We start from the raw sequence: 23,010 nt of genomic DNA, 5'->3' as shown, positions 1-23,010 counted from the left end.
TGGCAGAGTCCAATGCCTATACATAGCAGACTCTACCAATGCCAAGTGTGCAAACATAACTCTCACTCTGCAAATATAGGGGCTGAATGATAAAAAACAGCAATCTTAATCTCCATACTCTTGAAACAACGTCCAGAACGTACCATAGTGTACACCATCATAACCCATCTTCAGGTTGACAAAGTGAATACTTACAAGCCTGGCCAACTCTGATGACCACTCAAATATGTGCAAAAACAGCCAGTGGGTAGGGCTTTCAGGTTATGCATCAAAAATGCATGATAGTCTATATTATGTACTGCTGGGATCAATTTTGGGACCATTATTATTTTCACTCTACATGCTTCTGTTAGGAGAGATCATTTCAAAATATAATGTAAATTACCATAGCTATGCTGATGACACACAGCTCTATTTATGCATTGTGCCTGATGACCCAGAAGCTCTAAACCTTTTGTATATCTCTCTATTATAAAAAACAATTTTGGGACAAAATGGGACTTTTTTTCCTGCAATGAGACGTGATCTTTGAAAAGAGACAGAGAGACACTTTCACGTCCTGAGAGATGGTCAACTCACGTCATACTTACAACCTTTGGAAGCAAGTCCCGTGAGACAGTGACTTTTGCAAGTTACATCCTACTTACAACCATTTTCAAACAAGACCACGGTCATCTAACCTCTCAGTTGTTGGAATTATTTTGGCAGACACACTTCCTGTGCTCTCTGCTCTTAAAAATTTTATATGTTCTAGATAACATGTCAACGACTAAGCGAAGAAGAAAGAGCAGTGCGTCAAAAAGAGACCCAAAAGCGTCTGAGAGAAAAGAATGAAAAAAAGAAAGCAAAAAAGAACAAAAATAATCTATGTGCAAATTCTGAAAATAAGGAAAGTAATAATCAGCCTGTCCCACGAGACTAGACTTTGCGCCAAGAGATTTAACCATGTACCAGGGCAGGAAAAAAACAAAGCAGATTGTCGTAAATAATTCAAAAACCTAGGCATGATACAAATGTAGAGCAGGTTAGAGATAATGGAAGTAGGAAAATTCGAAAGTCTCAAAAAATGATAGTAAAGATCACATTAGCGCAAACAAACGGAAAACATTACTCGGTGAAATAATGAAACAGCGAAAAGTGACCGAATAGTGTTTGAGGATGTCTGGGGGAGAAAAGAGAAGGCAGTGAGACAAAAGGACAGCTGCTGTACAGGCCTTTAAACGTTTGAAGCACGGCAAAAGATGCAGATCACGCGACATGGCAGTAGCAGCAAGCCAGCAGCTGATCAAGCAAAGTGGAGGTAAAAAAAAACTATTTGTTTCCCATTGCATCAGAGGTTAAGAGGGGTTACAGAAGAGCGACTGCGTCTCTTTGGGGTGCGTTCAGCCCCCCTCTTCACAACGGCTCATAGCGCTGGTGGGGGGGAGGGGGTTGGCAAGTGAAGCAAACAGGGGGATAAGCCCCCTAGTTAGTAATATTACCAAGACTGCTTTCTTCCATCTAAGGAACATTGCAAGCGTGTAACCGCTTATAATATTTGAAGATGCAGAAAAATGAATACACGGGTCTCCCTTTGTGAATCATAAATCAAGTGTGATAGTTAGAGCTGCCACCCAATTTGCGATCCTCTAACAACTCACACTGCAACCCACGGCCATTATAAACAATAGCAGCTTGTGACCCACCAGCAGCAGCGTTCTAAATGTTCAGAGAACTGTCATTATATGAGTTAAGTGCGATCTATCAATTTGTCTCTGCATTTGGCGCAAGAAATAACCCACAGGGAGCACATAGATTATATAGGATTTAACATGCTACTTTAGGAACGAGTTTCGGCAAACCCTTGTCAATTAACTATTGATCTTACAATTAAGTTTAGGACATTCTTAGTGTTACAATGCCGTTGGGAGACTCACCCCCATTTTTTAGTACTTTTCCTCAAATAATATATTTCTGCAGCTATTTTGCCCAAAAAAATTTTTTTTCTTTATGTTAATTCTTTTGATAGTTATGCACATTCTTTCACCACACCTCCATTTTGTACTTTGTTTTTAATTGTACTACAATTCAGGTGTCTACAGTCATGCTGTTGTTCGTAATGACATCCAGTTGTTACCCTTTAAATATCAGATTTTTAATGCACAACGTCATCGGAACAACACTATTTAAGATGGTGGCACTCTAGTGTTGACATCCACGTTTTTGGATGTGCAAGCAAAATTTGATGGAGCATTTTTTTAGTAAAGAAATCTTTTTAGGAAGCTAGAATCTTGCATGCAATTTTAACTATGATGTTTGGTTAATGTATTGAACTTTAACTTAGTTTATTTTAGGTTTTGTGCCATGTGTGTTTTAAATGTTTTTTCCCTTGATCTCTTGGTTTAATCCTGTAACCATTAACCCTTGTGGCCTGCCTTTTTCATCATAGTCACATTTCATTGCAGCTCCCTCCACTACTGAGGTCTTCAAGAGGGTCCATTCAGACTGCATGCCCCTGACTACTACTGAGATGCAGAAGAGGCTCTTTCATAACACTAATTTATTTAGTATCTCTCTTATTGAAAAGCTATAGAGAAGTAGATCAATCATCTTGGATGTTGTGAGTAGAGGTGAGTCTGGCCATATCTAGTCTGTACTTTTCAGCACCCTGCACAAACCGTAACTCTTTCATAGCCAGTTATGTTCAGTGTCTCAAGGGACACTTTCCACTGCCGAAATCTAGTGTATCTATATTTAGCCTACCCATGCTTTCACTTGATGGGCATTACACCTGACTAGCATCTTTGAACTGTCAAGTTGTGCACCCATATGGAGGCATCTTTGTGCGGAACCTGAGCAGGCTAAATATATCAGCTGTAAAGCAGTTGCTCACAAGTGAACATCACTTCCAGTAGCGTCTCCAGTAGTGGGTCCTGATATCAGAATTATGGCAATGCTCAATTTACTGTAATTTATATAGAACCACCAAGTTGCAAGGGTTAACCCTATTAGTGCAAAAGGCTCTTTAGAACATAGTTGTAAGGTTAATTGAAAAATACAAACCTTCCACCATATCAACACCACGATCCAAGGAGTGGAAATAAAATACTGGGTTCAGTTAATTGGTAAAGTACTTGATACAAGAGTAATATAAATGAGCAAACTTTACAAATTACCATAGGGACACAACCAGTAAGAGAACAGGCAAGAGAAAGCGGAGCGGTGCATGATGAAGGAGCTTGACAGGAGGTGTGATGAACAGTGTGGCAGGACAGAACCTGGCAAAGGAAGGAGAAAGTCTGCGTGTCAGTCCTTCCTCTGCCTTACCTTTGGTTGTTACAATGCTCAGTGAGAGATGAATTGTATTGTATGAACTGTATTGTTGTTAATGGATCCATAGAGTGGCAACATGTTGCATGTCGAGCAGACGTAAAAAAATAAATTTCACTATATGATAATTCTACTACTACCGTATTATATGAATGTATTTGGTAAAAAAAAAAAGAGAGAGATGATCGTTAGTTGTGTGTACTCCAGTACATTTAGGAAATCTTGAGGAGATTCTGAAGTGTTGTAGAGGTTTTCACTTAAGACAGACTAATTGTATTCAATGTTCTCTACACACAAAGCCACAGATCTCTTTCAGAAGTTCACTGTCAAAAGACCAAGGCTGATAGCAATTACAACCCACCCTGTGTTGCTGTGGGCCTGATAACATTTTTAAAGATGGAAACCTTTTCCATATAGTTAGACATGGGCAGATTAAGGGTTTCAAGTTGGCAGCCAAGTGAGTTGTTAAGAACTGAAGAGGACTGACCATTATGTGCATGTCTATGATCGTGCCAGTTTCTGTCTATACAATGAGGTCCTCCTTGCTCCCAATTATTCCTCCCCTGAAACTCTAGAAGCAGGTTCTTATATTACAAGAACTGAATGGCATGACTGGCAAACAAGTCTGACCAGTCAGCAACCGAAACGAGAATTAGGTATATTAAATGACTACAAATGCCACTTCAGTGTTTTATATTGCACCACAGTGCACAAATGCTGAAGAACCCTTTTAGGCACATAATTGGGAGTGCAGGTACAGCATTTGCGAAGTAGTACAAGCACCAATATAAAATGCAGTTTTACGGAGAGATTGTGATCATTTGAAGGTTTTTTTTATGCGAGCTTACATTGACCAAAGCAACGTCATTAGCAGAGTTACAAGATGAAGCAGAACTCCTACTTTGAGGCGGTGGATCGGTGCGTTGCTACGACACTAGGTGGGCGTGGTTAATTAGCTAGCGCTCTGGGGCGTCGATTCTATTGGCTGAGAGCTCAGGGGTTAGCTCGTGACGCCATCGCGACAAGGTTGTGTAACAGCGGAAGTACCCGGCTGAGCACGCCGCTGCCGCGCGTTCTCCAAAATAAAAACATACCCTGGGTGGCCGCTGAACCCGCGGAACCCTATTATATGCAGGTGGAGTCTGTGTCAGTAGCAAGTCTGGGAGCAGTTGCTCCATTAACAGGTATGTGGCTCTTCCTGGGTTCCAGGGCTGGTGGCAATGGCATACTTCCCTTATTTTATAAGGTGGGGGGAGAAATCGTACTTGGGGTAATGGCAGTGTCCACAGCTCCATAGTTTTATGAAGGACAGGATGAACAGCATGTAGAAGATTTATGTTCTTCCTTCCTCACATGTTATGTGGTCGAATTTGCAGCTGACCTTGAGCAGTCAGGTAACGGTCTGGACACGAGTCCCGAGAAGTTCACTTCACCTTATACGTTATTAAAATGGTCGGGTTACTGTTAAGTGGTTTGGATTCTGTACCCTCCAATTGGTGGTGCTGGGGTGGTGAAGTTTTTGTAATCCTATGCTAATCTAGCTTTCAGACTGAATCCCCTTATTAATCAGACCAATTGTTTCTCGTTTTCTTAACCACGTTCTGTTTACGTGCTCTATTTACATTTTTCTGCTTCTCCTAACATAGGCGTTATGCTCCAGCCAAACAATCAGATGTGGATACGAATATTCAGACTTGCATATTGAGATCTCCTGAACCCCCTACCTATGCAATGCATAAATTGGATGCTTTTTAAGATTGTTTTGGCTGCGTTAGTCAGGTCATCTCCCCCTTGTCCCTATATGTGCGAGAGCGCTGAGTAACGGATTCTCAGCGCGTCATTGATTTTTGTTAGCGTCTTGCTACAGATGCTGGAATTGCTTTGATAATGGATGGACAGATCTCTGTTTTATATAAAAATGTAACCAAAAATATAAGTCCTTACGACTTTTAACTGAATTTGGAGGTTTCATAATGAATGCGTGGATACATAAATGTTTACAAAGCACTTGCATTCACTAAAAAAGTCACTATACATAAAATAACCAATATTCAACCAGGATGCTCTTTAAAACATTTGTCAATGGCAGAGTACATTTGCCATCATTTTACATAGTTTTAATATTATTATTATTTAGTATTTTAATATAGCGATGATGTCTTTAAAGACATTTTTAATTGCAATTGGATGGGGGTACAGTGATTAGCAGAGTCTTCAGTTCAAGTCCATACACTATACATGCTCTATGTGCCCAGGTTTACTCCCATCTGCCATAAGCATGCAAATTAAGTTGATTGACTGCATATGTGTGCCCAGTGATGGGCTTATGCCCAGCCCTGGGTCGGTTCTTGCTTTAGAACATAAGAAATTTGACAAATGAGAGATGACCATTCAGTCTATCAAGATTGTTTGTTTAGTTAGTAGCTAAACGGTTTCAATGTCTCCTCCAGATTCCCACAACTCATTGCATAAAGAAGTGATTTCTGGAGAGAGAGGAGAGGTTGGGAGCATGCACTGATACAGTGCGTTGCTGCACCCACCACACGATGAGCCACCTCAGGATCCCAGTGTTTTCTGGCTTCAGTCCTAAATGCTCCTTCCCTTAATTTCCACTGATGTCATCGAGTATGTAATTCACTATTAAGCTGAAAGAATTCTACTACACCTACTTTATCAGTACCTCTGAGAATTTTGAAAACTTCAATTAGGTCCTGATGCAGTCTCCTCTGCTTGAGACTAAACAGGTTTCAATCTCTGAGTGTGTCAGAGTAGGACATGTCCTTAAGTCCTCGGAAGCATGTGGTTGCTCTCCTCTGTGTAGTTTTAAGTGCTGTTATGTCTTTCCTGTACTGTGGTGACCAGAACTGCACACAATACTCCATGTCGGTCTTACTAGTGCATTATATAGTTTGAGCAGAACAACCCTTGATTTATGTGCAACAATTCATACGATATGATCTAGCATTTTATTTGCCTTTTTAATTCCTACTGCACAGTGCTTGTACAGTGAAAACATTGTTTCCCTTTTAGAGTTTGCATCCTTGAGGACTTTGTCACCCATCTTGTATTTATAAGTGGCGTTCCTGTTGCCCACAGGTAGCAGTTTGCACTTTTCTACATGAAACTTCTTGTTCACCCAGTTCTGAAGCTTCTCGTATTTGCTGCCTCCTCAGTGTCTGTCATTCTGCCATACCACTGGTGAAGTTTACTATTTACATTGGAATCAATGTCATTAATATAAGTCAAAAAAGGCACCCTAATGGTGAAATAAGGAGGTTGAGAGAAAGAAACATTTCATTTTAATTGTTAAAAATAAATTAATAAATAAAACAATATTCTTATTTTTTGTGCTTCATAATGGAAAACTCACATTTTGAAGTAATAACATTTGTGTATGTCTAAATCTTTTGATTACACAGTTAACACACTTCAGAGCAATCAATTTCAAGTCACATGCCGTTTGTTTGTTTGATCATTCCTGATCTGAAATTAAATTGAAATGTAAAGCTCATAATTTTATCTGCAACTCTCTCTCTTATGGAAACCATCCATCCATTATCCATCCCACTATATCCTAACCCAGGGTGCAAGGCAGGAACAAACCCCAGGCAGGGCGCCAACCCACTGCAGGGCACACACACACACACACACACTAGGGACAATTTAGGATCACCAGTCCACCTAACCTGCATGTCTTTGGACTGTGGGAGGAAACCGGAGCATCCGGAGGAAACCCACACAGACACAGGGAGAACATGCAAAGTCCGCGCAGGGTGGACCCGGGAAGTGAACCCAGGTCTCCTTACTGCAAGGCAGCAGCGCTATCACTGCGTTGCCCCCTTATGGAAACTAGAGCCCATATTTATCAAGCATCTCAGAATTACACCTAGGAATTGTGCTGAAAGGGTGACTAGGATTTGAATTTTTCCTCGCTTAGAGTAGGACATAATAAGTATTTACGAAGCATGCTACCATCACAGCTAGGAGTAGGAGTTCATGTTTGAGAATAAATTATGTCACGACAGCATGACACCCAGAGCCACAAATTGGCACTCATTATGACATTTTGTAGTGTTCTGATACAAAAGGTCCAGCATCATCACAAAAATAATAACTATATAATGTAGTAGTAGAAGAGGGATACAGTACAATAATACTGTAATGAGTCCTGAGATAGAAAGACCAGGATGCACACACTGAATATGAGTAAAGCCCAATTATGGCCACACATATTTAACTATGAATGATGCACTGCCATATTTCAAGATGAATCACCTTCCCGCTGTTGTGGCAATTGGAAATGCCTCATAAAAGTAACAGTTACTGAAACTAACCTCAGCAATTCTTGCGTTTAAGTCACATTCACTCTTCCAATGTCCCCCACTGTCTTCCACTGAGCCATGCTCTGTGCATGCTCATTCACACTTGGGGCGATGATCTTCATGTACGTGCCGTGTTTGCATGTATGCAGCTTGCTTTAACATTACCTCACATGGAGTGGTGGTGAAATATATAAATCTGTGTATTACCTTGTGTCTTCTAAGGGCATTCAAAGTTTGGTGCAAAATTTGAGAAATGATTGGTTGTGACATATTCGAGGTCATCACTATTGCAAAGGTGCATTTTTACAAGTAATGTTATCAACACTTTCATGTTGCCTGACACCACATGGCTTCTTCACGTAGATGGAGTGGTCACATAACCAATAAGGCTTGTTATGAATATTATTCCATCTGTGTCAGATTGGTATCCTTTCACAAGTTCATTGTTGTTGCACAATTTCAAAATATTTTGCTCTTACCAGAATGTGTATGCCGATCTCTGCCTAAATGCCATCCTCTGCCACCTCCTAACGAGTTAAGACAGCTGATGAGCTCTCCAAAATCTTGAAGTTAAGAGTAGCTTCCTATATTAGGAAAATTGATAAAATGTTGTTTTTGTTCCTACTTCTAAGAGTAGAATCAAGTTTGCATCACTTTGAGATTTCTGAGCGAGTTATTATAGTTTTCCTACTCTGAGATACATGATAAATATGGACACTGATTGACAAGCAAGCAGTTCAGTAAAGGCAATAAATTATCCATCTAGTCCATTTTCTGACCTCAGTTTATTTAGTTTTAGGCTATAGAGAGTGGATGAAATGAATCCCAGCAGTTTCGGAATCAAAGCAGGACAGAATGTGAATGTGTACGTGTACATGCACACAAACCCAAAAATGTAACTCCTATTGGGCCAATTGAGAGTCAGTAGTTAAGATAATGTGCATGCCTTTGTAACATGGGAAGAAACAAGAGCAGAGGAATTGTCTCTCATTAAAGGGCACCTTTGGAAGAAGATCCCACATACTGTATACTGGTCCCCTTAAGGAAGTACGGTAAGTTTGACACTCTCTCATATGTATACTCATCTTCGCTGCAGTGTTTCTCTGTGGTTTTGCAAGCAGATTACGTTCATTACTATTTTTCCTTGTTTATAGCAGGTGGGGGGAAACTTGCAGAGAAAGCTGCTTGCAGAGACTTTCCAAATCTTATCAAATCTTTTTAGGCTGAAGAAACATAACCAGTGAAAATGCCACGTAAAACTGCAGAGCAACGCCAGCTGGGTGGAAGGAAAAAAGAAGATGCAGGAGCTGGAGAGCAAGCACCAAAAAGACAGAGACTAAAGCCAGTGGAAAATAAAACCTCTGCAGAAGGTGCAAACTGGCTTATTGCATGCATTATGTTTTCAGTTGCATTTCCGAGTATCTTAAGATTGCCGAGTGCACCCAGGAGATCTGTTTTGAACATGGTGTATAATGTTTCCCTGTTTTATTTTACAGTTTGTGATCAAGAGCAAAAGGCAAAAAAAAACCCAGTCCAGCTTCGATATCCAGCCACACAGAACAACACTGTGCATTATGTCTATAAGAGGACGTTGGGTCAGAATGACAGTGGCCAGCTACGCCAGGTGTGAACTGTTTTATCAGAAGAACGTTAACACTTGCCTAAACCAGCTTTAATTCTCATAGGATATAGAAAAGAGAAAATTTCTCAATTGTTCTAAGAGCTATGCATCTGGCTGTTGGTAAACATTGCAGAAAAGTACAGTTGTGTATTTCAGTCAAGAATCTTGTAATGATCAGTTCTCATTTTTAGTTATACTCTATGCATATGAAGGTGATGAGAGGAAATATAAAAGTGGAATAGAGTCATTGTATTATTTTGAAACCACAAAAAATTATGAATTTTGAATTTAAAAAAAATTTTAAAATTATGAATTATTTACCCAGTAGCATTTCACCTGTGAGTAATCAGCAAGCTAAAGAAATGCCTCCTATGGATGATCACATAGGTTTGTTTATGCCTTGAGATTAAATAAAAACCTTTGCAGATACTGACTTGACCGCTAGACCGTAAACTGAAAATGTCATTTTGGAGGGTGACTGCTAAAGTATCTGGGTCTTGGTTGACTTTCTTTGGCATGGAGAATAACTAAAGTCATTTTCTCTGCAGTGCTTACAACAATCTTTCGTCCGCTCGCTGTCTTCTTACAAACTCTTCCGGGTGGCTAGTCCATTTACCCGTCGTGTAACCTGCCTAGAATGGCACCCAACTCACCCAAGCACTGTGGCTGTTGGCTCAAAAGGAGGTGACATCATCTTATGGGATTACGAGGTTCTAAACAAAACCACATTGATACCAGGGGTAAGACAGTACACACTAGCTTTATTTTATACAGTAACGTTCTATAGGTGTCACAGGTAAATTAGTGGAAGAAATTGTTAGGGAGAAGTTGAGCAGCACATTAAAAGAACAGAAGTTCACGGATGCAAAATTGACTAAAAACACAGGAAGCAGAGAGTGATGGTGCAAGGAACCTTCTCAGAATTGGGTGATGTTAAGAGTGGAGTCCCTCAGAGGTCAGTGCTGAGACTGCTGCTATTCTTAATACATATAAATGATCCTGATAGAAATGTAAAAACACAAGCTGGTTACATTTGCAGATGATACCAAGCTAGGTGGATTGGCAGATAATCTAGAATCCATGGAATCTTTACATAGGGATTTGGGCAGCATTCAGGCTTGGGCAGATGGAATTTAATGTCAGTAAATGTAAAGTATAACATGTAGGAAGTAAAAACGTTAGATTTGAACTTAGGAGTCGAAGTGGAGCTGTCACTGTTAACCTCCAGGCAGTGTTCGCAAGCCATTAAGAAGGCTCTCAGAATGTTAGGTTACATAGCACAATGTGCAGACTACAAGTCCAAGAAGGTTATGCTGAAGCTTTATGAAGCACTAGTGAAGACCCTGGAATACTGTGTGCAGTTTTGGTATTAGAGCTAAAAAAAAAGACATAGCAGCACTGCAAAAAGCTCAGAGAAGAGCAACCAGGACTGCAGGGTATGAGTTACCAGGAAGGATTGAAGGAGTTGAACCATTTCAGTGTAGTAAACAGAAACTAGAGGTGACATTGAAGTGTTTAAAATTATGAAAGGAATTACGTAGTACTGTGGATTGAGACTGTCTGTCACTCTAAAATGAGGTCAACAAGGACAGCCAGAAACTTGTCAAAGGTAAACTTCGCACAAATGTTAGGAAGTATTTCTTCACACAGAGAACCATATACACATGGAATAAATTCCCAAGTAGTGTGATGGACAGTACGACTCTAGGAAGGAGGAACTGGGTGGATAGGATTGGTGAGCTTTGCTGGGCTGAATGGTCTGTTTTCGTCTCTTAACGGTTTTCTAATGTTCTAATAGTGAACACTATCCTTAGACACTTGACAACCAGAGTTTAAGTACTTTTCCATTTTTCTGTTTTTTACAGTTGGCACACAGGTAGGCCAAGGTCATACAATAATTCAGAGGTCTGGATTAAGCCCATAGTGCAATGCCTTTACCAGTAGATTGAATGGTGAGCTCCTAGATGAATAAAATGTGGTCATCATTGGAAAATGATGCAGGGCATGTTTATTGGCCTATATATTGCAGAAAGGAGCTGGAGATTTTATTGGATGTATCAAATTCAGCCCCACAAACTCCAACAGAATTTTCACTGTGTCAGGAGATTGCACATTGAGCCTGCAGGAATTTGGAGGAACAGCTCAGGTTTTCTCCAGGACTGCAGAGGAATGGTGAGAGAAACTTTTAAAAATACTGAGACTTTTTTGTATTGTGAACTGTTAAATTCTCTAAATTATAATGCTGTTCACTGATTTCTGGGAACCGTAGAGTACAATAGAAGATATACCCTGCGAGTAATCTTCTTTTTAATCTTCTTTCTTTTAAAAGTTTCTGGTACTGCAGCCTGGATGTGTCTGCCAGCAGAGAACTTGTGGTGACAGGTGACAATGTGGGAAATGCTTTGTTGCTGAGTACTGATGGTCACAAGGTGAGCTACCAGGAAGCTAAAGTGGATAATAAAGGACATGGTATCTCAAGGGTACATGCAGCCATACCACGTCCATTTACATTTCCCTTTTGGCCTGGTGCAGGCCATCTTTTAGATGTGTTCATAGTTCCAAATATTTCAAGTTATGCTAATAGGCCATTGTGGAACATGTTTCATAGGCATAATTATTTCTATAAGACAAAAATAGAGAACAACCAGCACTTAAATTTATAATAATATTTATAACTGCAAGAACTACTTTTAGCTTTAGCACTCCCCATCTATCTTGGGTTGTCAATAGAAAATAAATGAAGTGATTATCCGCAGGATGCACATTTATTGGATTATAGACTATTTAAAATATTAGTAAAAGTGATCATGCCAGTTGAATCATTATCTTTTTACAAATGGAATAAAATAAATTTATCTGATGCAGAAGTGTCTGGTGTAGTGAGAACCCAGCCCTTGGTTGAACAGCCTCGTGTTTCTAAATGCAGATTTGGAATCAGCGACTGCATAAGAAGAAGATAACCCATGTGGAGTTTAACCCTCGCTGTGACTGGTTGCTAGCCACATCATCAGTGGACCAAACAGTCAGAATATGGGATATTCGCAATATAAAAGATAAGAACAGCTTCTTAAATGAGCTTTTACATCAGAAACCTGTTAATTCTGGTAAGCAGGGACCTCCAGTAATTCTGTGCAGATGACTGGACATATGTATCAATGTCATTTCTTTCCCTTTGTTGCCATAGCATATTTCAACCCAACAGATGGCTCCCGGCTCCTCACTACTGATCAGTATGACGAGGTCCGCTTGTACTCTTGTGCAAACTGGTCATCTCCCCAGCTTGTCATCAACCATCCTCACAGACAGTTTCAGCATCTCACACCTATCAAGGTATGGTACTTTTTTTGCAGATAAGACACTTGTAAAATCTTTATTTTACAAAAGGTAACTGCAATAAAAAGTTTTATATAGCTTAATAATCAAGACAATAATTGTTCCAGACTCATCCCAAGGGCAAACATACCCGTCAGGCTGACTTGTAACATTCTTTTCAGGCTACTTGGCATCCTCTGTATGACTTAGCAGTGGTTGGACGATACCCGACTGCTCAAAGCAGTGCCCAGGAACTGCGCACCATTGACATGTTTGACACAAGCACAGGCAAACTAGTGTACCAGCTATACAGCTCCCGGGCTTCGGGAATTGTTTCGGTAAGTCTACCGTTTAGCAGGAGGCAGTGATTAGGTAAAGTAGGCCCTCCTACAGCACAATCTAAAGGCCCTTTTAACATCAGTACTTGAACTCCCTTCTAACTCCAAACAGTCACGGGCATCTGGGCATCTTGACTATGCAGTTCAACTATTTGACACTGCCAATATCACAACTTGCAACACCTCTTCTCCTGCAAATATTTTGTTCTAAAATACTAAAAGTGCTTTTGACAGCCATTTCAAAACACGGCACCAAGACAGGCAAAAGATAATCACAAAAAAGTGCAAAGATTATCAGCTGCATTCCTGATTTTAACAACAAATTGACTGAAAAATTAACACAGTTCTTGAATGGTTTCTCAGCCAACTGAAATGGATATGAAGTATACATTTTTTTGAGGGTTGCTTAAAAATGATTTACTTTAATAGATTAAACTCTTAACATTATCAATGAAAACCACAAAATAACCATTTTTATTTATTTTCTTGTTTAAATCAGAGTGATCAATTTTTGCACTAAAGACCGCAAATATAAATAAAAAAAAACTATAGTTTTACATGGTATGTACTGGGCAGAAATAATAAAAAAAATATATACACTTAAGACACTACATACTTATACATTCAAAGAGATGCAGATCAACAGTTATTTATCATTCAGTGTGTTACAACAAAACGGTGAAGTTGAATTCCAGTGTAATTACATCTTGGAAAGAAGAACACTTTATAAAACAAACCTCATTCTAGTATACCAGACAAAAATAACAGTATTTAGTGATTAATTCACATTTAAACCAAAAGAAAGAACTCCTGAGCCTAATGTGTCTGAAGATAATCAAATGGTCAAATAATTTGTAAACTTTTTTTTTTTAAATTAGTAATTTCTCCTCCTTAAATCTGCATGAATCTCATATGTGCCAGCATTCTTAAATATTCCTGGCTGGCTACAATATACATATCGAAGCCATTTTTTCTTTAAGATTATTTGTAATAATGCTTGCCAAAATTGATAGATGGCACTTAGTCTTTGTTTTGGTAAATGTTATTAATTATCCACTTATTTTAAACCCAGGAATAACTTATACCATGAATAACATTGTAATTAGCATTTTAAATCATATCTGGCTTCATGATCTTCATATTACCCCAACAATATTACATCGCTTGGTATGAATTCTAAAGGTACAGCTGAATTCAGTAAGCTATCACTGTTTTTGATAATAATGTACCTTAGTTATTGTTGAATGTGAAAAGTGCAAAACGATTAAACCTTTTATTTTTTTTTCAGCTAAACAAATTTAATCCATTAGGAGACACTCTGGCCTCTGGAATGGGTAAGTGATAGTAGCAAAGGATATACAAGTGTAGAGAAAATCATTTAACCTTTTTAGTAATTCATTGTCCTGTAGGTGAAGGCTATTCTGATCACCTTTTTTCTAAAACACTAACAGACTTGCCCTGATTATTCTTTAATATCAAATGTATGACAACATTACACGTCACCAAGCCTTTAATTAAAGCAGTTCTAACCCAGTCATGGTGCTTCAGGGGGCTTATACTGGCAGGCCAGTTCTATGGGTCAACTAGAATCCCCACTCGTTTCTCTTACAGGATTTAATATCCTGATCTGGAGCCATGAAGATGTGGTGGCAGGTAAACAAGAAACTCTCCTGACAGCAATGCAGAACCAAGGCTTGGGAAGTAACGTCACTCCGAGAAGGCATCGTCAAAGTGAAGCTAGAAGTGCTGAGCTGGCCAGGCGCATGACGACAGCCGGGACTAACAGCAAGACTAAAACCAAAGATCATATGAATATGCCAAAAGGGAAGCGTCTCTAATTAGAAATTAAATTATTTTTTATATGTACTCATGTATTGAGCCTAAACATCTAAGTTTCCAGGGGTTTTGTCTGTTTTTTATGAACATATATATGTATTATTTTTGTAAAAATAAAAAGAAGCTAGTTTAAGGCATAGATGGAACACATGTATATCCATGGTTTGATTTGTAGCAGAGTGATGGGGGGGAAATAAGGCGAGTTTCAGTGTTTACCACTAGGGAATATACTCATGAAAAACATTTTAAAGGAATAAACAAACCTCAGATGTATTGTATGGAATTGGTAGAGGCCCCCAGCCTGAAGCTATCCTGATATTTCATAAAATAACACCACACGTCTATAGACAAACTGGGGTCAGGCTAGTGAATTGGGGTTAGGACTGTCCTGGCTTGAAAATAGTTAAACCAGTTACTTTAACACAATATAACAAACCTATGACATTTCTTAAGATGCATATTGGTCCTAGGAATTTAATTCAAAATTGTATTGGCCTTGAATGTCGAGAGTTCGTAGATTGTCACTGGTAAGACTAACTGAGGCTGGGTTAGGCAGGATTATTCTTTACCCATCTAGGGGTATTTTTAAAAGCAAAATATCACTTTTGCGAATAAGCTCTTTAAAGGCAAAACAATGATTTTATTAAAAGAAATGACATTTCTTAATATATAAACTCTAAAATGTACCCTGGTACAAATGTACTGCATAAAAAAGTAATTTACACAGGAAGGTGGTTGTCTTGGTTTTCTGCCATATATATTTCATACTAGGTACTTCATCCCCACACCATTTTCTGCAGGATGCTAAAGTTACTCAGACTTGTGCAAGATTTCACACCTGAGTGAAGAGTCAAACGAGGCAAAGTGCACTTCTAGAATGGAAGGTGGAAAATAAATCCTCCAGGTCTCCGTAACCACATTTATGTCCAAGACATCTAGGGAGTCAGAGGTCTCCGTCACTGTCGGAAAGTTCTGCTTTTCCAAGCAGTGCAAGTGATTGTCAGGAATGGTCCTCGCTGTCACTCAGCACATGCCGATACCCATTCGGGTTCGATTTCTGACGGCAGAGAATTGTCAGTAGCAACAGAATGAGGAGAAACAGCAGGCAGCCACACACTGTCAGACCCACAATTACCTCTGCAATATCAAAAGGAGACAAAGAACATTGGTGGTTTTTCTGCACTTAATTTCTTGCCCATGACTAAAGTTAGTAATACACCCGTGAACCACTACATACAACATGAGAGATTCGACAGTTAAAATAATTTTGAAGATGACACACCTGTGTCCTGCAGACTGCTGGACAGCTGACATTCCTTTTCTTGGTCCATGGGAATAACTGATTTGGTCAGATGAATAAAATCTTGTAGAGGGCAGAACTGGACACAGTTGGGTAGTTTCAAAGGGTATGGCTCGTGGTCCGACTCATTCCGGTAATACATGGCAACAGTGAAAGTTCTAGAGAGGTACATAATGCAGTAAAATTGGTGTCTTCTAAAGTCACAGACGCAAATAACGTATTTTACCACCATGACTTTCACAATCTAAAAACGTTGGAGAATTGTATAGATCTTCACATCAGAACTAAAACTCAAATCACCACAACAAATAAGCTACAAATCTGCTCTTAATAAAAGGAGTACAAAGTGGGATGTAGCATCCTGATTAACCCAACTTGAAAGCACAAGGCTGTAGCTTCAAGTTGTACTTCACCTTCACAACAGCATGACCAAAAACAAGACTCAGTAAATGCTCTTCAGGGCTACCATTTAACATTTTGATTAAAAAAGGGTGACAATAAATATTTCTCAACCAATTAGAGCACATACAAGATTAACTGGACAGCCTCAAAAATTAAACTTCAGGATGAACCAAAGGCCAAAAAAAAAAAAAGTAACTTCATGAATGGTAAATGATTGCATTTTTGTTAAAACAATCTTAGCTCAAAATACCTACAATTCCCATTTCAATTATAGTGCTACAAAAACTACTACTGCAGAGTATTTCTATTATTATTTAAACCATTCACGCATCAAATTATGCCAACAAAACTGGGCCTGTACTGACTGTACTGTCCCAAATATACAAAGGCAGGAAATTAGACACCATCACTTCTGAATAAACATTTATACATTTTTAGCCAATAAAAATGTTCTGCAGTTACAAACAAGTTCATAAACACAGTTTAAAGTTACATGTTTTCCCACAACATCATTCTCAAAGCTGCCTAATCCTGTCCAGGATTGTGTACAGCCACCACCTGGCAGCACCAGTCCTCGAGACAGAGCACTACTTCAACACCACATTTTATAATATACAGTATATTATATTTATAACAGGCAGGAAGTTTATGCAGCATACGCATTCTTGAAAATGTTGGCACTGAATATGCCGATACATGCAAAATATTCTAGCAGTTACAGAAGTGAAACACCCAGCCACAAATTTGCATTGATGTGAAGCAAACTGTGAATTTGCACACAAAATTTCAAACTATGAACAACATATTTAACAATGCCCTAAAGAGGGTAACAATCGGTGTGCTTTCTTTTTCAAACTGTTCAGTGCAGTATTAAAGGTTATTATTCACCATTAACTTTGTTAACTTAATTTCTCTGCACTTAGCTTAGTTTGGTGAAGTGCATATAACTCTCATCAGGGGGAAAAAAAAGTTCCCTAACTTACCCATTGTCCTCTTTATATAGCTCAAAGATATGGCAAGAAGCATACGGAGCCTGCTTGCCATTGTAAACATCCAGTGCCATCTGCAAAGCCACTACAGTGGTGTCATGCTGGGAAACAAATGTAGAAATACAACTTTATTGTGGTGTGACATACTGTATGTTACAGAACACTGTCCTACAGAGGACTGAAGTGTTAATGAAGCTTGACAGCGGTCAATCTCAAAAGTGAAGTTGAAACTCACCGCCGAGTACATGATCATCTTTAGGGCATCAGAGGCTGATGCATTAGCAGCTTCACTGATATTTTTTAAAATATGTCCAAGGAGAACACCTGAGAAAAATACATTTAAGTAATTGAGATGACTAATGCTTGTGTTTAAAGATTAGAATAAATGCTCTTCATCTAGTAACGGTAAAGAAACTCACCTCCTTGCAGCCGTGCTTTTTCTTCTCTCTTGTAAATCCCAAACATAAAAGAAAAACTGAAATCCTTAAGTATTTTCAGCTTCTGCATCACCTCTGTTGTGACCCAATCTGGCATTTTCATGCCATGGACTTGCTACAAAATGATAATGGATCAAAATCAGTTAAACATATCACAATGTGAAGTGATAAAAATAAATAAAGATTTAATGAAACGTCCAATGAATGTTTGAATACCCCTTGTCACACATTAAGAAGATGGCTTTATAACTGCAGTGTAACAAAAACAGGGATAGCTTTACCCCAAATGGGCCAAACTCCCAAATTTTCTTGCATCCAAATTCTCACTAAAAATTTCATCCACTTCATGTCACTAAACAGTTCTCCATACTTACACCTCATTCCTGATCCATAGCCAGCTGAGGAGCAGTTTGCACAGAGTTGTGCATAAATATTTGTTTGCTGCTGCTTATACTTTCTCCCATACACCCAAGGCTGCCAGGGAAGGCTCCATCCCCTTCACAAACCTGAACCATGAGGGTTCGAGAACTACTCAAAATGCGCTGCTCATATTTCAAAGCCTAACCACTGAGGATTAGTCTGCATTCAGGATAAACTGTTCAAAGCAGGAAAAATTCCAAGTGGACCTGACAAGCCCCAAAGTTACTGTATATGCAGCCTGGCTACCAAATAAAACCATTTTTAACTAAAGTACATTAGTTCGGAAAACATAACACATTTCTTGTAAAAATGTATTTGACCAGATTTGAGTGTTATAATAGCCTCACCTCACAAAAAAGCGTGTCATGGACACTCCAGACTGACTCAAGAGATACATCATTCAAGCCAGTTTTATTTGCCACCATCTCCAGGAATTTCTAAACAAATACAAGACAGTCAAGAAAACACAAACACATTTATCCATACCGTAAAACACACGGGTTTACGGTGAGAAATGCCAACACTGTGTCATTTAGGTTTATGTATTAATGTATAGGCAGGAGTAAAATATCCCAATATATACTCCAGAATTACCTGCAGGAGATGAAAAGTAAATGTCTGCAGGAATCTGCTGATTTAATTGGTTTGTTTTAAGGTATATTTTTGTTTTTTATTTTTACAAATATCCAGTTAGTTAAAGGAATTCATCCAGCAAAATAGGGAAAAGGTCTAGCACATAAAGACACGGGAACCCAAGTACAAAAGGAATTCTTCTTATTACAAGCAATTTACAAACAGTATGGCACAGAGAGCCCATATGAAATGAGAGGTGGCACGGGCAACATCTACTGTGCACCTTCTTACCTTGTTGTTTGTGGTCAGGTTCACATACTCTTCTGTTTTTTCAGTCTCATTTATAAGAAGGTCATATCGGGGGCAGTTAGGCAACGGAAAGCTCAGAAGCTGAAAAAAAAGGATTTATACTGGTGACATGGAGAAGTGTGTCCACTGGACAAATGGCATTTCTTAAGTTAATGCACAAAAATGTCAGGTTCACCAGACCAAGCAAGTGGCACTGATCCAGGCCAGGTTACCAATATAGTCTGATAACTCATCAGCCTCTTCAGATCTTCTTTGAAAATGTGTTCTTCACAAGAAGTAAAGCCCACTAATGTTTTACACCAGGAACCATCATTTCACCGAAAAAAACAACTTTGAGACTTGCACATTCTTGAGCTTTCTTAATGTAACATGTACTTTTTTGGTATTATAAAATTGTGTATGCTGCTTATCATATGTGCACATCTACACAATGTCTGGCGCTGGTTTCATGCAGCTTTCCAAGGTATGCACAAATGGTGGACCCTGATAAATGTCATCTTACCTGAACACATTAAAACAATCAGGACAAAAAATATCTAATCAAATTTTGCGAAAGATATGTCATCACTTTTCCAGCTCTAAACAAAGAGCCAGAAATGGCCGTAAAAGACAGAGTTAAGAGAGACGGAGACGCAGAGTTAGAGAGACAGAAAGAGCGAGATCTTTATTTGGCTCCAGGGAGAGATGTGGCAATACTGTATCACAGAAACTCCAACTGACCCCATAATAGATTTGGGACACACATTTTTCCTGTGTTTCATTACATATTATATTATGCTTTGAAGCTACTGTGTTTTTTTTTTTTTTTAATAGTTTTGTACACAAGCCCCCTTTTTTTTTTGGAGAACACACGGCAATGATCAGAACTCGGAAGTGAACCGATAAGTACTTACCCTGTCCTCCGATTCCTGGACTGTGTGTACTGGAATGGGCTGCCAGCTGATATTGGAATTAAACACTTGGCTTCCATTGGGTGGAAACAGCCCTGCCAGATTGGCTTCGGCGCTCATCAGGGTCCGATCATAATCCGTGCTGCGAACGAAGATCTGCAGAATAATTACACACAAATAACTGCTTTTCACAAAAAGAGAAAAGTTCTGCAATTTTACTTTTGAGCAATAGCACAGATATTGTAATGTACTACAGACACCCAGAAGCTTTTGCATCATAAGACGGATTTAAAAATTCTACCACATTGGTACCAACATGAACATATTTAAGTTTATAGTTATTTATACACATTCTCCAGGTTATTTTCTTGTCTATGTCCACTCCTGGGTACACCTGCAACGTTCAGGAATGTCAGCTGTTATAAGATGCAGGCTTAAAAATTGATCCTAAAGATAAGCCTACTCTCTTGTATTAAAATCTGCCAATTCTTAAAACCCTTCCAGAAAATGCTTGGACGACTAGCTTCTGGAGGTTTGATAAACATTTACTTTATACAAGTGTGGGTTCTTAGAGGTTTGCTTGTCTGCTAGCATTAGCTACACGTTTGTAATTTCCTAGCTTGGCATTTGACGGAGTTTTGTTGACAGGCAAGATGGTAGTGCCCTGGTGTGGGGTATCTCAGTCCCATGTTCCAGCTGGGATACCACAGCAATGAAGAGACAAGTTTAAATTTGTAACTAATGGCCATAAATTGACCAAGATCAACATAAAATAACCTTCACTTCCACTGTTTGTAGTTTGAACACCAAATCCCAGTGTCCTCTACAACATTGAAAAGGCAACACCAGGGTTTTGGCCTTAGAGACAAAGCTTCATAGAAACCAATGAATGGAATGACCAAGAAATCCACCATCCAATGTACAGTTGTGCTTGAAAGTTTGTGGACCCTTTAGAATTTTCTATATTTCTGCATAAATATGACCTAAAACATCATCAGATTTTCACTCAAGTCCTAAAAGTAGATAAAGAGAAACCAGTTAAATGAGACAAAAATATTATACTTGGTCATTTATTTATTGAGGAAAATGATCGAATATTACATATTTATGAGTGGCAAAAGTCTGTGAACTTTGCTTTCAGTATCTGATGTGACCCCCCCTTTGCAGCAATAACTACAACTAAACATTTCTAGTAACTGTTGATCAGTCCTGCACACAGGCTTGGAGGAATTTTAGCCCATTCCTCCATACAGAACAGCTTCAACTCTGGGATGTTGGTGGGTTTCCTCACATTAACGGCTCGCTTCAGATCCTTCCACGACATTTCGATTGGATTAAGGTCAGGACTTTGACTTGGCCATTCCAAAACATTAACTTTATTCTTCTTTAACCATTCTTTGGTGGAACGACTTGTGTGCTTAGGGTCGTTGTCTTGCTGCATGACCCACCTTATCTTGAGATTCAGTTCATGGACAGATGTCCTGACATTTTCCTTTAGAATTCTCTGATATAATTCAGAATTCATTGTTCCATCAATGAAGGCAAGCCGTCCTGGCCCAGATGCAGCAGAACAGGCCCAAACCATGATACTACCACCACCATATTTCACAGATGGGATAAGGTTCTTATACTGGAATGCAGTGTTTTCCTTTCTCCAAACATAACGATTTTCATTTAAACCAAAAAGTTCTATTTTGGTCTCATCCGTCCACAAAACATTCTTCCAATAGCCTTCTGGTTTGTCCACGTGATCTTTAGCAAACTGCAGACGAGCAGCAATGTTTTTTTGGAGAGCAGTGGCTTTCTCCTTGCAACCCTGCCATGCACACCATTGTTGTTCAGTGTTCTCCTGATGGTGGACTCATGAACATGAACATTAGCCAATGTGACAGAGGCCTTCAGTTGCTTAGAAGTTACTCTGGGGTCCTTTGTGACCTCACCGACTATTACATGCCTTGCTGTTGGAGTGATCTTTGTTGGTCGACCACTCCTGGGGCCTCATGTATAAACGGTGCGTACGCACAGAAATGTTGCGTACGAACCTATCCACGCTCAAATCGCGATGTATAAAACCTAAACTTGGCGTAAAGCCACGCACATTTCCACGGTAACTCATTCCTTGGCGTACGCAATTTATCCGCCCGGTTTTGCAGACTGGCGGCACTCAGCGTCAAAGCAGTGCTACTGTTCCTGTGTGGTTACCCTTTCTTAGATCCACATCCACGGCGGCGGCTTTATCAAATACACTGAAATTAACCGCATATCGTTCATAAATTTAATGCATCTGATTGTAATTAACCTGTAACAATATAATGGTCCACAGAATGGTCAAACTACTGTTCCTGTGTGCTCATCCTTTCTTTCTTAGCTCCACATTCCTGACGCGGCTTTATAAATACACTGAAATTAACTGCATATTGTTTATTAGTGTAATGCATCTGATTGTAATTAACCTGCTGCAAAATAATGGGCCAGGGAATAGCCATAGTATTCCAAATACCAGAACTGCTTTAGCGTTGTTACGCTCACTGCATCTTGTTCTTCTTTTTGCTGTTCCCGTTAAGGGTTGCCACTGCGGATCATCTTTTTCCATATTACTCTCACTGCACCACTTGGAGTATTTATATCACTGTATCTGAGTGTGAATCACAGCAGCAGATGATCGGAAAGAGAATTATCGGTATACAGTTTCAAGTACATACTACCTCAACCACGGCAAAAAGCGTCAAAGCCTTTCCTGTACGGACCTCGCGTTTCAGAAACAGTTTCATCCCAAGAACTATAAACGCATTCAATCACCTCACTGTAAACTTGCACTACAGTTATAATATTGCACAACCTGCGCTACTTTATAAAGCACGTATGATGACAATATCATTTTTAAGATGAAATGCAGCAAAATATGTTGCTTATAGTATACAGATAAAACTTTAACTTCATTTAAATAATCTG

General features: G+C 39.2%; 2 protein-coding genes across 4 annotated transcripts in view; one reads left to right on the top strand and one right to left on the bottom strand.

The window, feature by feature from the left end:
• The first annotated feature begins 4,272 nt into the window (after positions 1 to 4,272).
• ddb2 (damage-specific DNA binding protein 2) lies at positions 4,273 to 14,884 on the top strand. Of its 3 annotated transcripts, none has more exons than XM_028794335.2 (11): positions 4,293 to 4,493; positions 8,854 to 9,001; positions 9,128 to 9,255; positions 9,801 to 9,992; positions 11,282 to 11,424; positions 11,582 to 11,681; positions 12,179 to 12,356; positions 12,437 to 12,582; positions 12,747 to 12,902; positions 14,191 to 14,236; positions 14,514 to 14,884. In XM_028794335.2, the coding sequence occupies exons 2-11, from the start codon at positions 8,878 to 8,880 to the stop codon at positions 14,738 to 14,740; spliced, it is 1,440 nt and encodes a 479-aa protein (XP_028650168.2). In that variant the 5' UTR covers positions 4,293 to 4,493; positions 8,854 to 8,877; the 3' UTR covers positions 14,741 to 14,884. The 3 variants fall into 3 exon arrangements, with proteins under 3 accessions (XP_051778674.1, XP_028650168.2, XP_028650164.2); XM_028794331.2 differs by having other exon boundaries at positions 4,294 to 4,493; positions 8,807 to 9,001; XM_051922714.1 differs by lacking the exon at positions 14,191 to 14,236 and having other exon boundaries at positions 4,273 to 4,493; positions 8,807 to 9,001; positions 14,514 to 14,567.
• acp2 (acid phosphatase 2, lysosomal) overlaps positions 14,174 to 23,010 on the bottom strand; it is a 31,870-nt gene continuing 23,033 nt past the window's right edge. The window contains exons 4-11 of the mRNA XM_028794336.2: positions 20,062 to 20,214; positions 19,151 to 19,249; positions 18,634 to 18,723; positions 17,849 to 17,981; positions 17,665 to 17,753; positions 17,424 to 17,530; positions 16,021 to 16,196; positions 14,174 to 15,875 (exon numbers count right to left, since the gene is read on the bottom strand). Coding sequence (XP_028650169.2) covers positions 15,739 to 15,875; positions 16,021 to 16,196; positions 17,424 to 17,530; positions 17,665 to 17,753; positions 17,849 to 17,981; positions 18,634 to 18,723; positions 19,151 to 19,249; positions 20,062 to 20,214 — 984 coding nt within the window. The 3' untranslated portion in view covers positions 14,174 to 15,738. The remainder of the gene's footprint in view (positions 15,876 to 16,020; positions 16,197 to 17,423; positions 17,531 to 17,664; positions 17,754 to 17,848; positions 17,982 to 18,633; positions 18,724 to 19,150; positions 19,250 to 20,061; positions 20,215 to 23,010) is intronic.

Source organism: Erpetoichthys calabaricus, chromosome 2 (assembly GCF_900747795.2).
Source record: "Erpetoichthys calabaricus chromosome 2, fErpCal1.3, whole genome shotgun sequence".
Taxonomy (NCBI): Eukaryota; Metazoa; Chordata; class Cladistia; order Polypteriformes; family Polypteridae; genus Erpetoichthys; species Erpetoichthys calabaricus.
Note: the sequence above shows the minus strand (reverse complement) of the source record. Positions and strands in the feature narration are given on the sequence as shown.

What these genes read in the sequence shown, in the direction of transcription:
- ddb2 (XM_028794335.2), top strand. Translation starts at nt 8,878, where the DNA reads ATGCCACGTAAAACTGCAGAGCAACGCCAGCTGGGTGGAAGGAAAAAA. An exon ending in AAATAAAACCTCTGCAGAAG is followed by an intron (nt 9,002 to 9,127) that starts GTGCAAACTGGC and finishes TTTATTTTACAG; the next exon opens with TTTGTGATCAAGAGCAAAAG. An exon ending in ACAGTGGCCAGCTACGCCAG is followed by an intron (nt 9,256 to 9,800) that starts GTGTGAACTGTT and finishes TTTTCTCTGCAG; the next exon opens with TGCTTACAACAATCTTTCGT.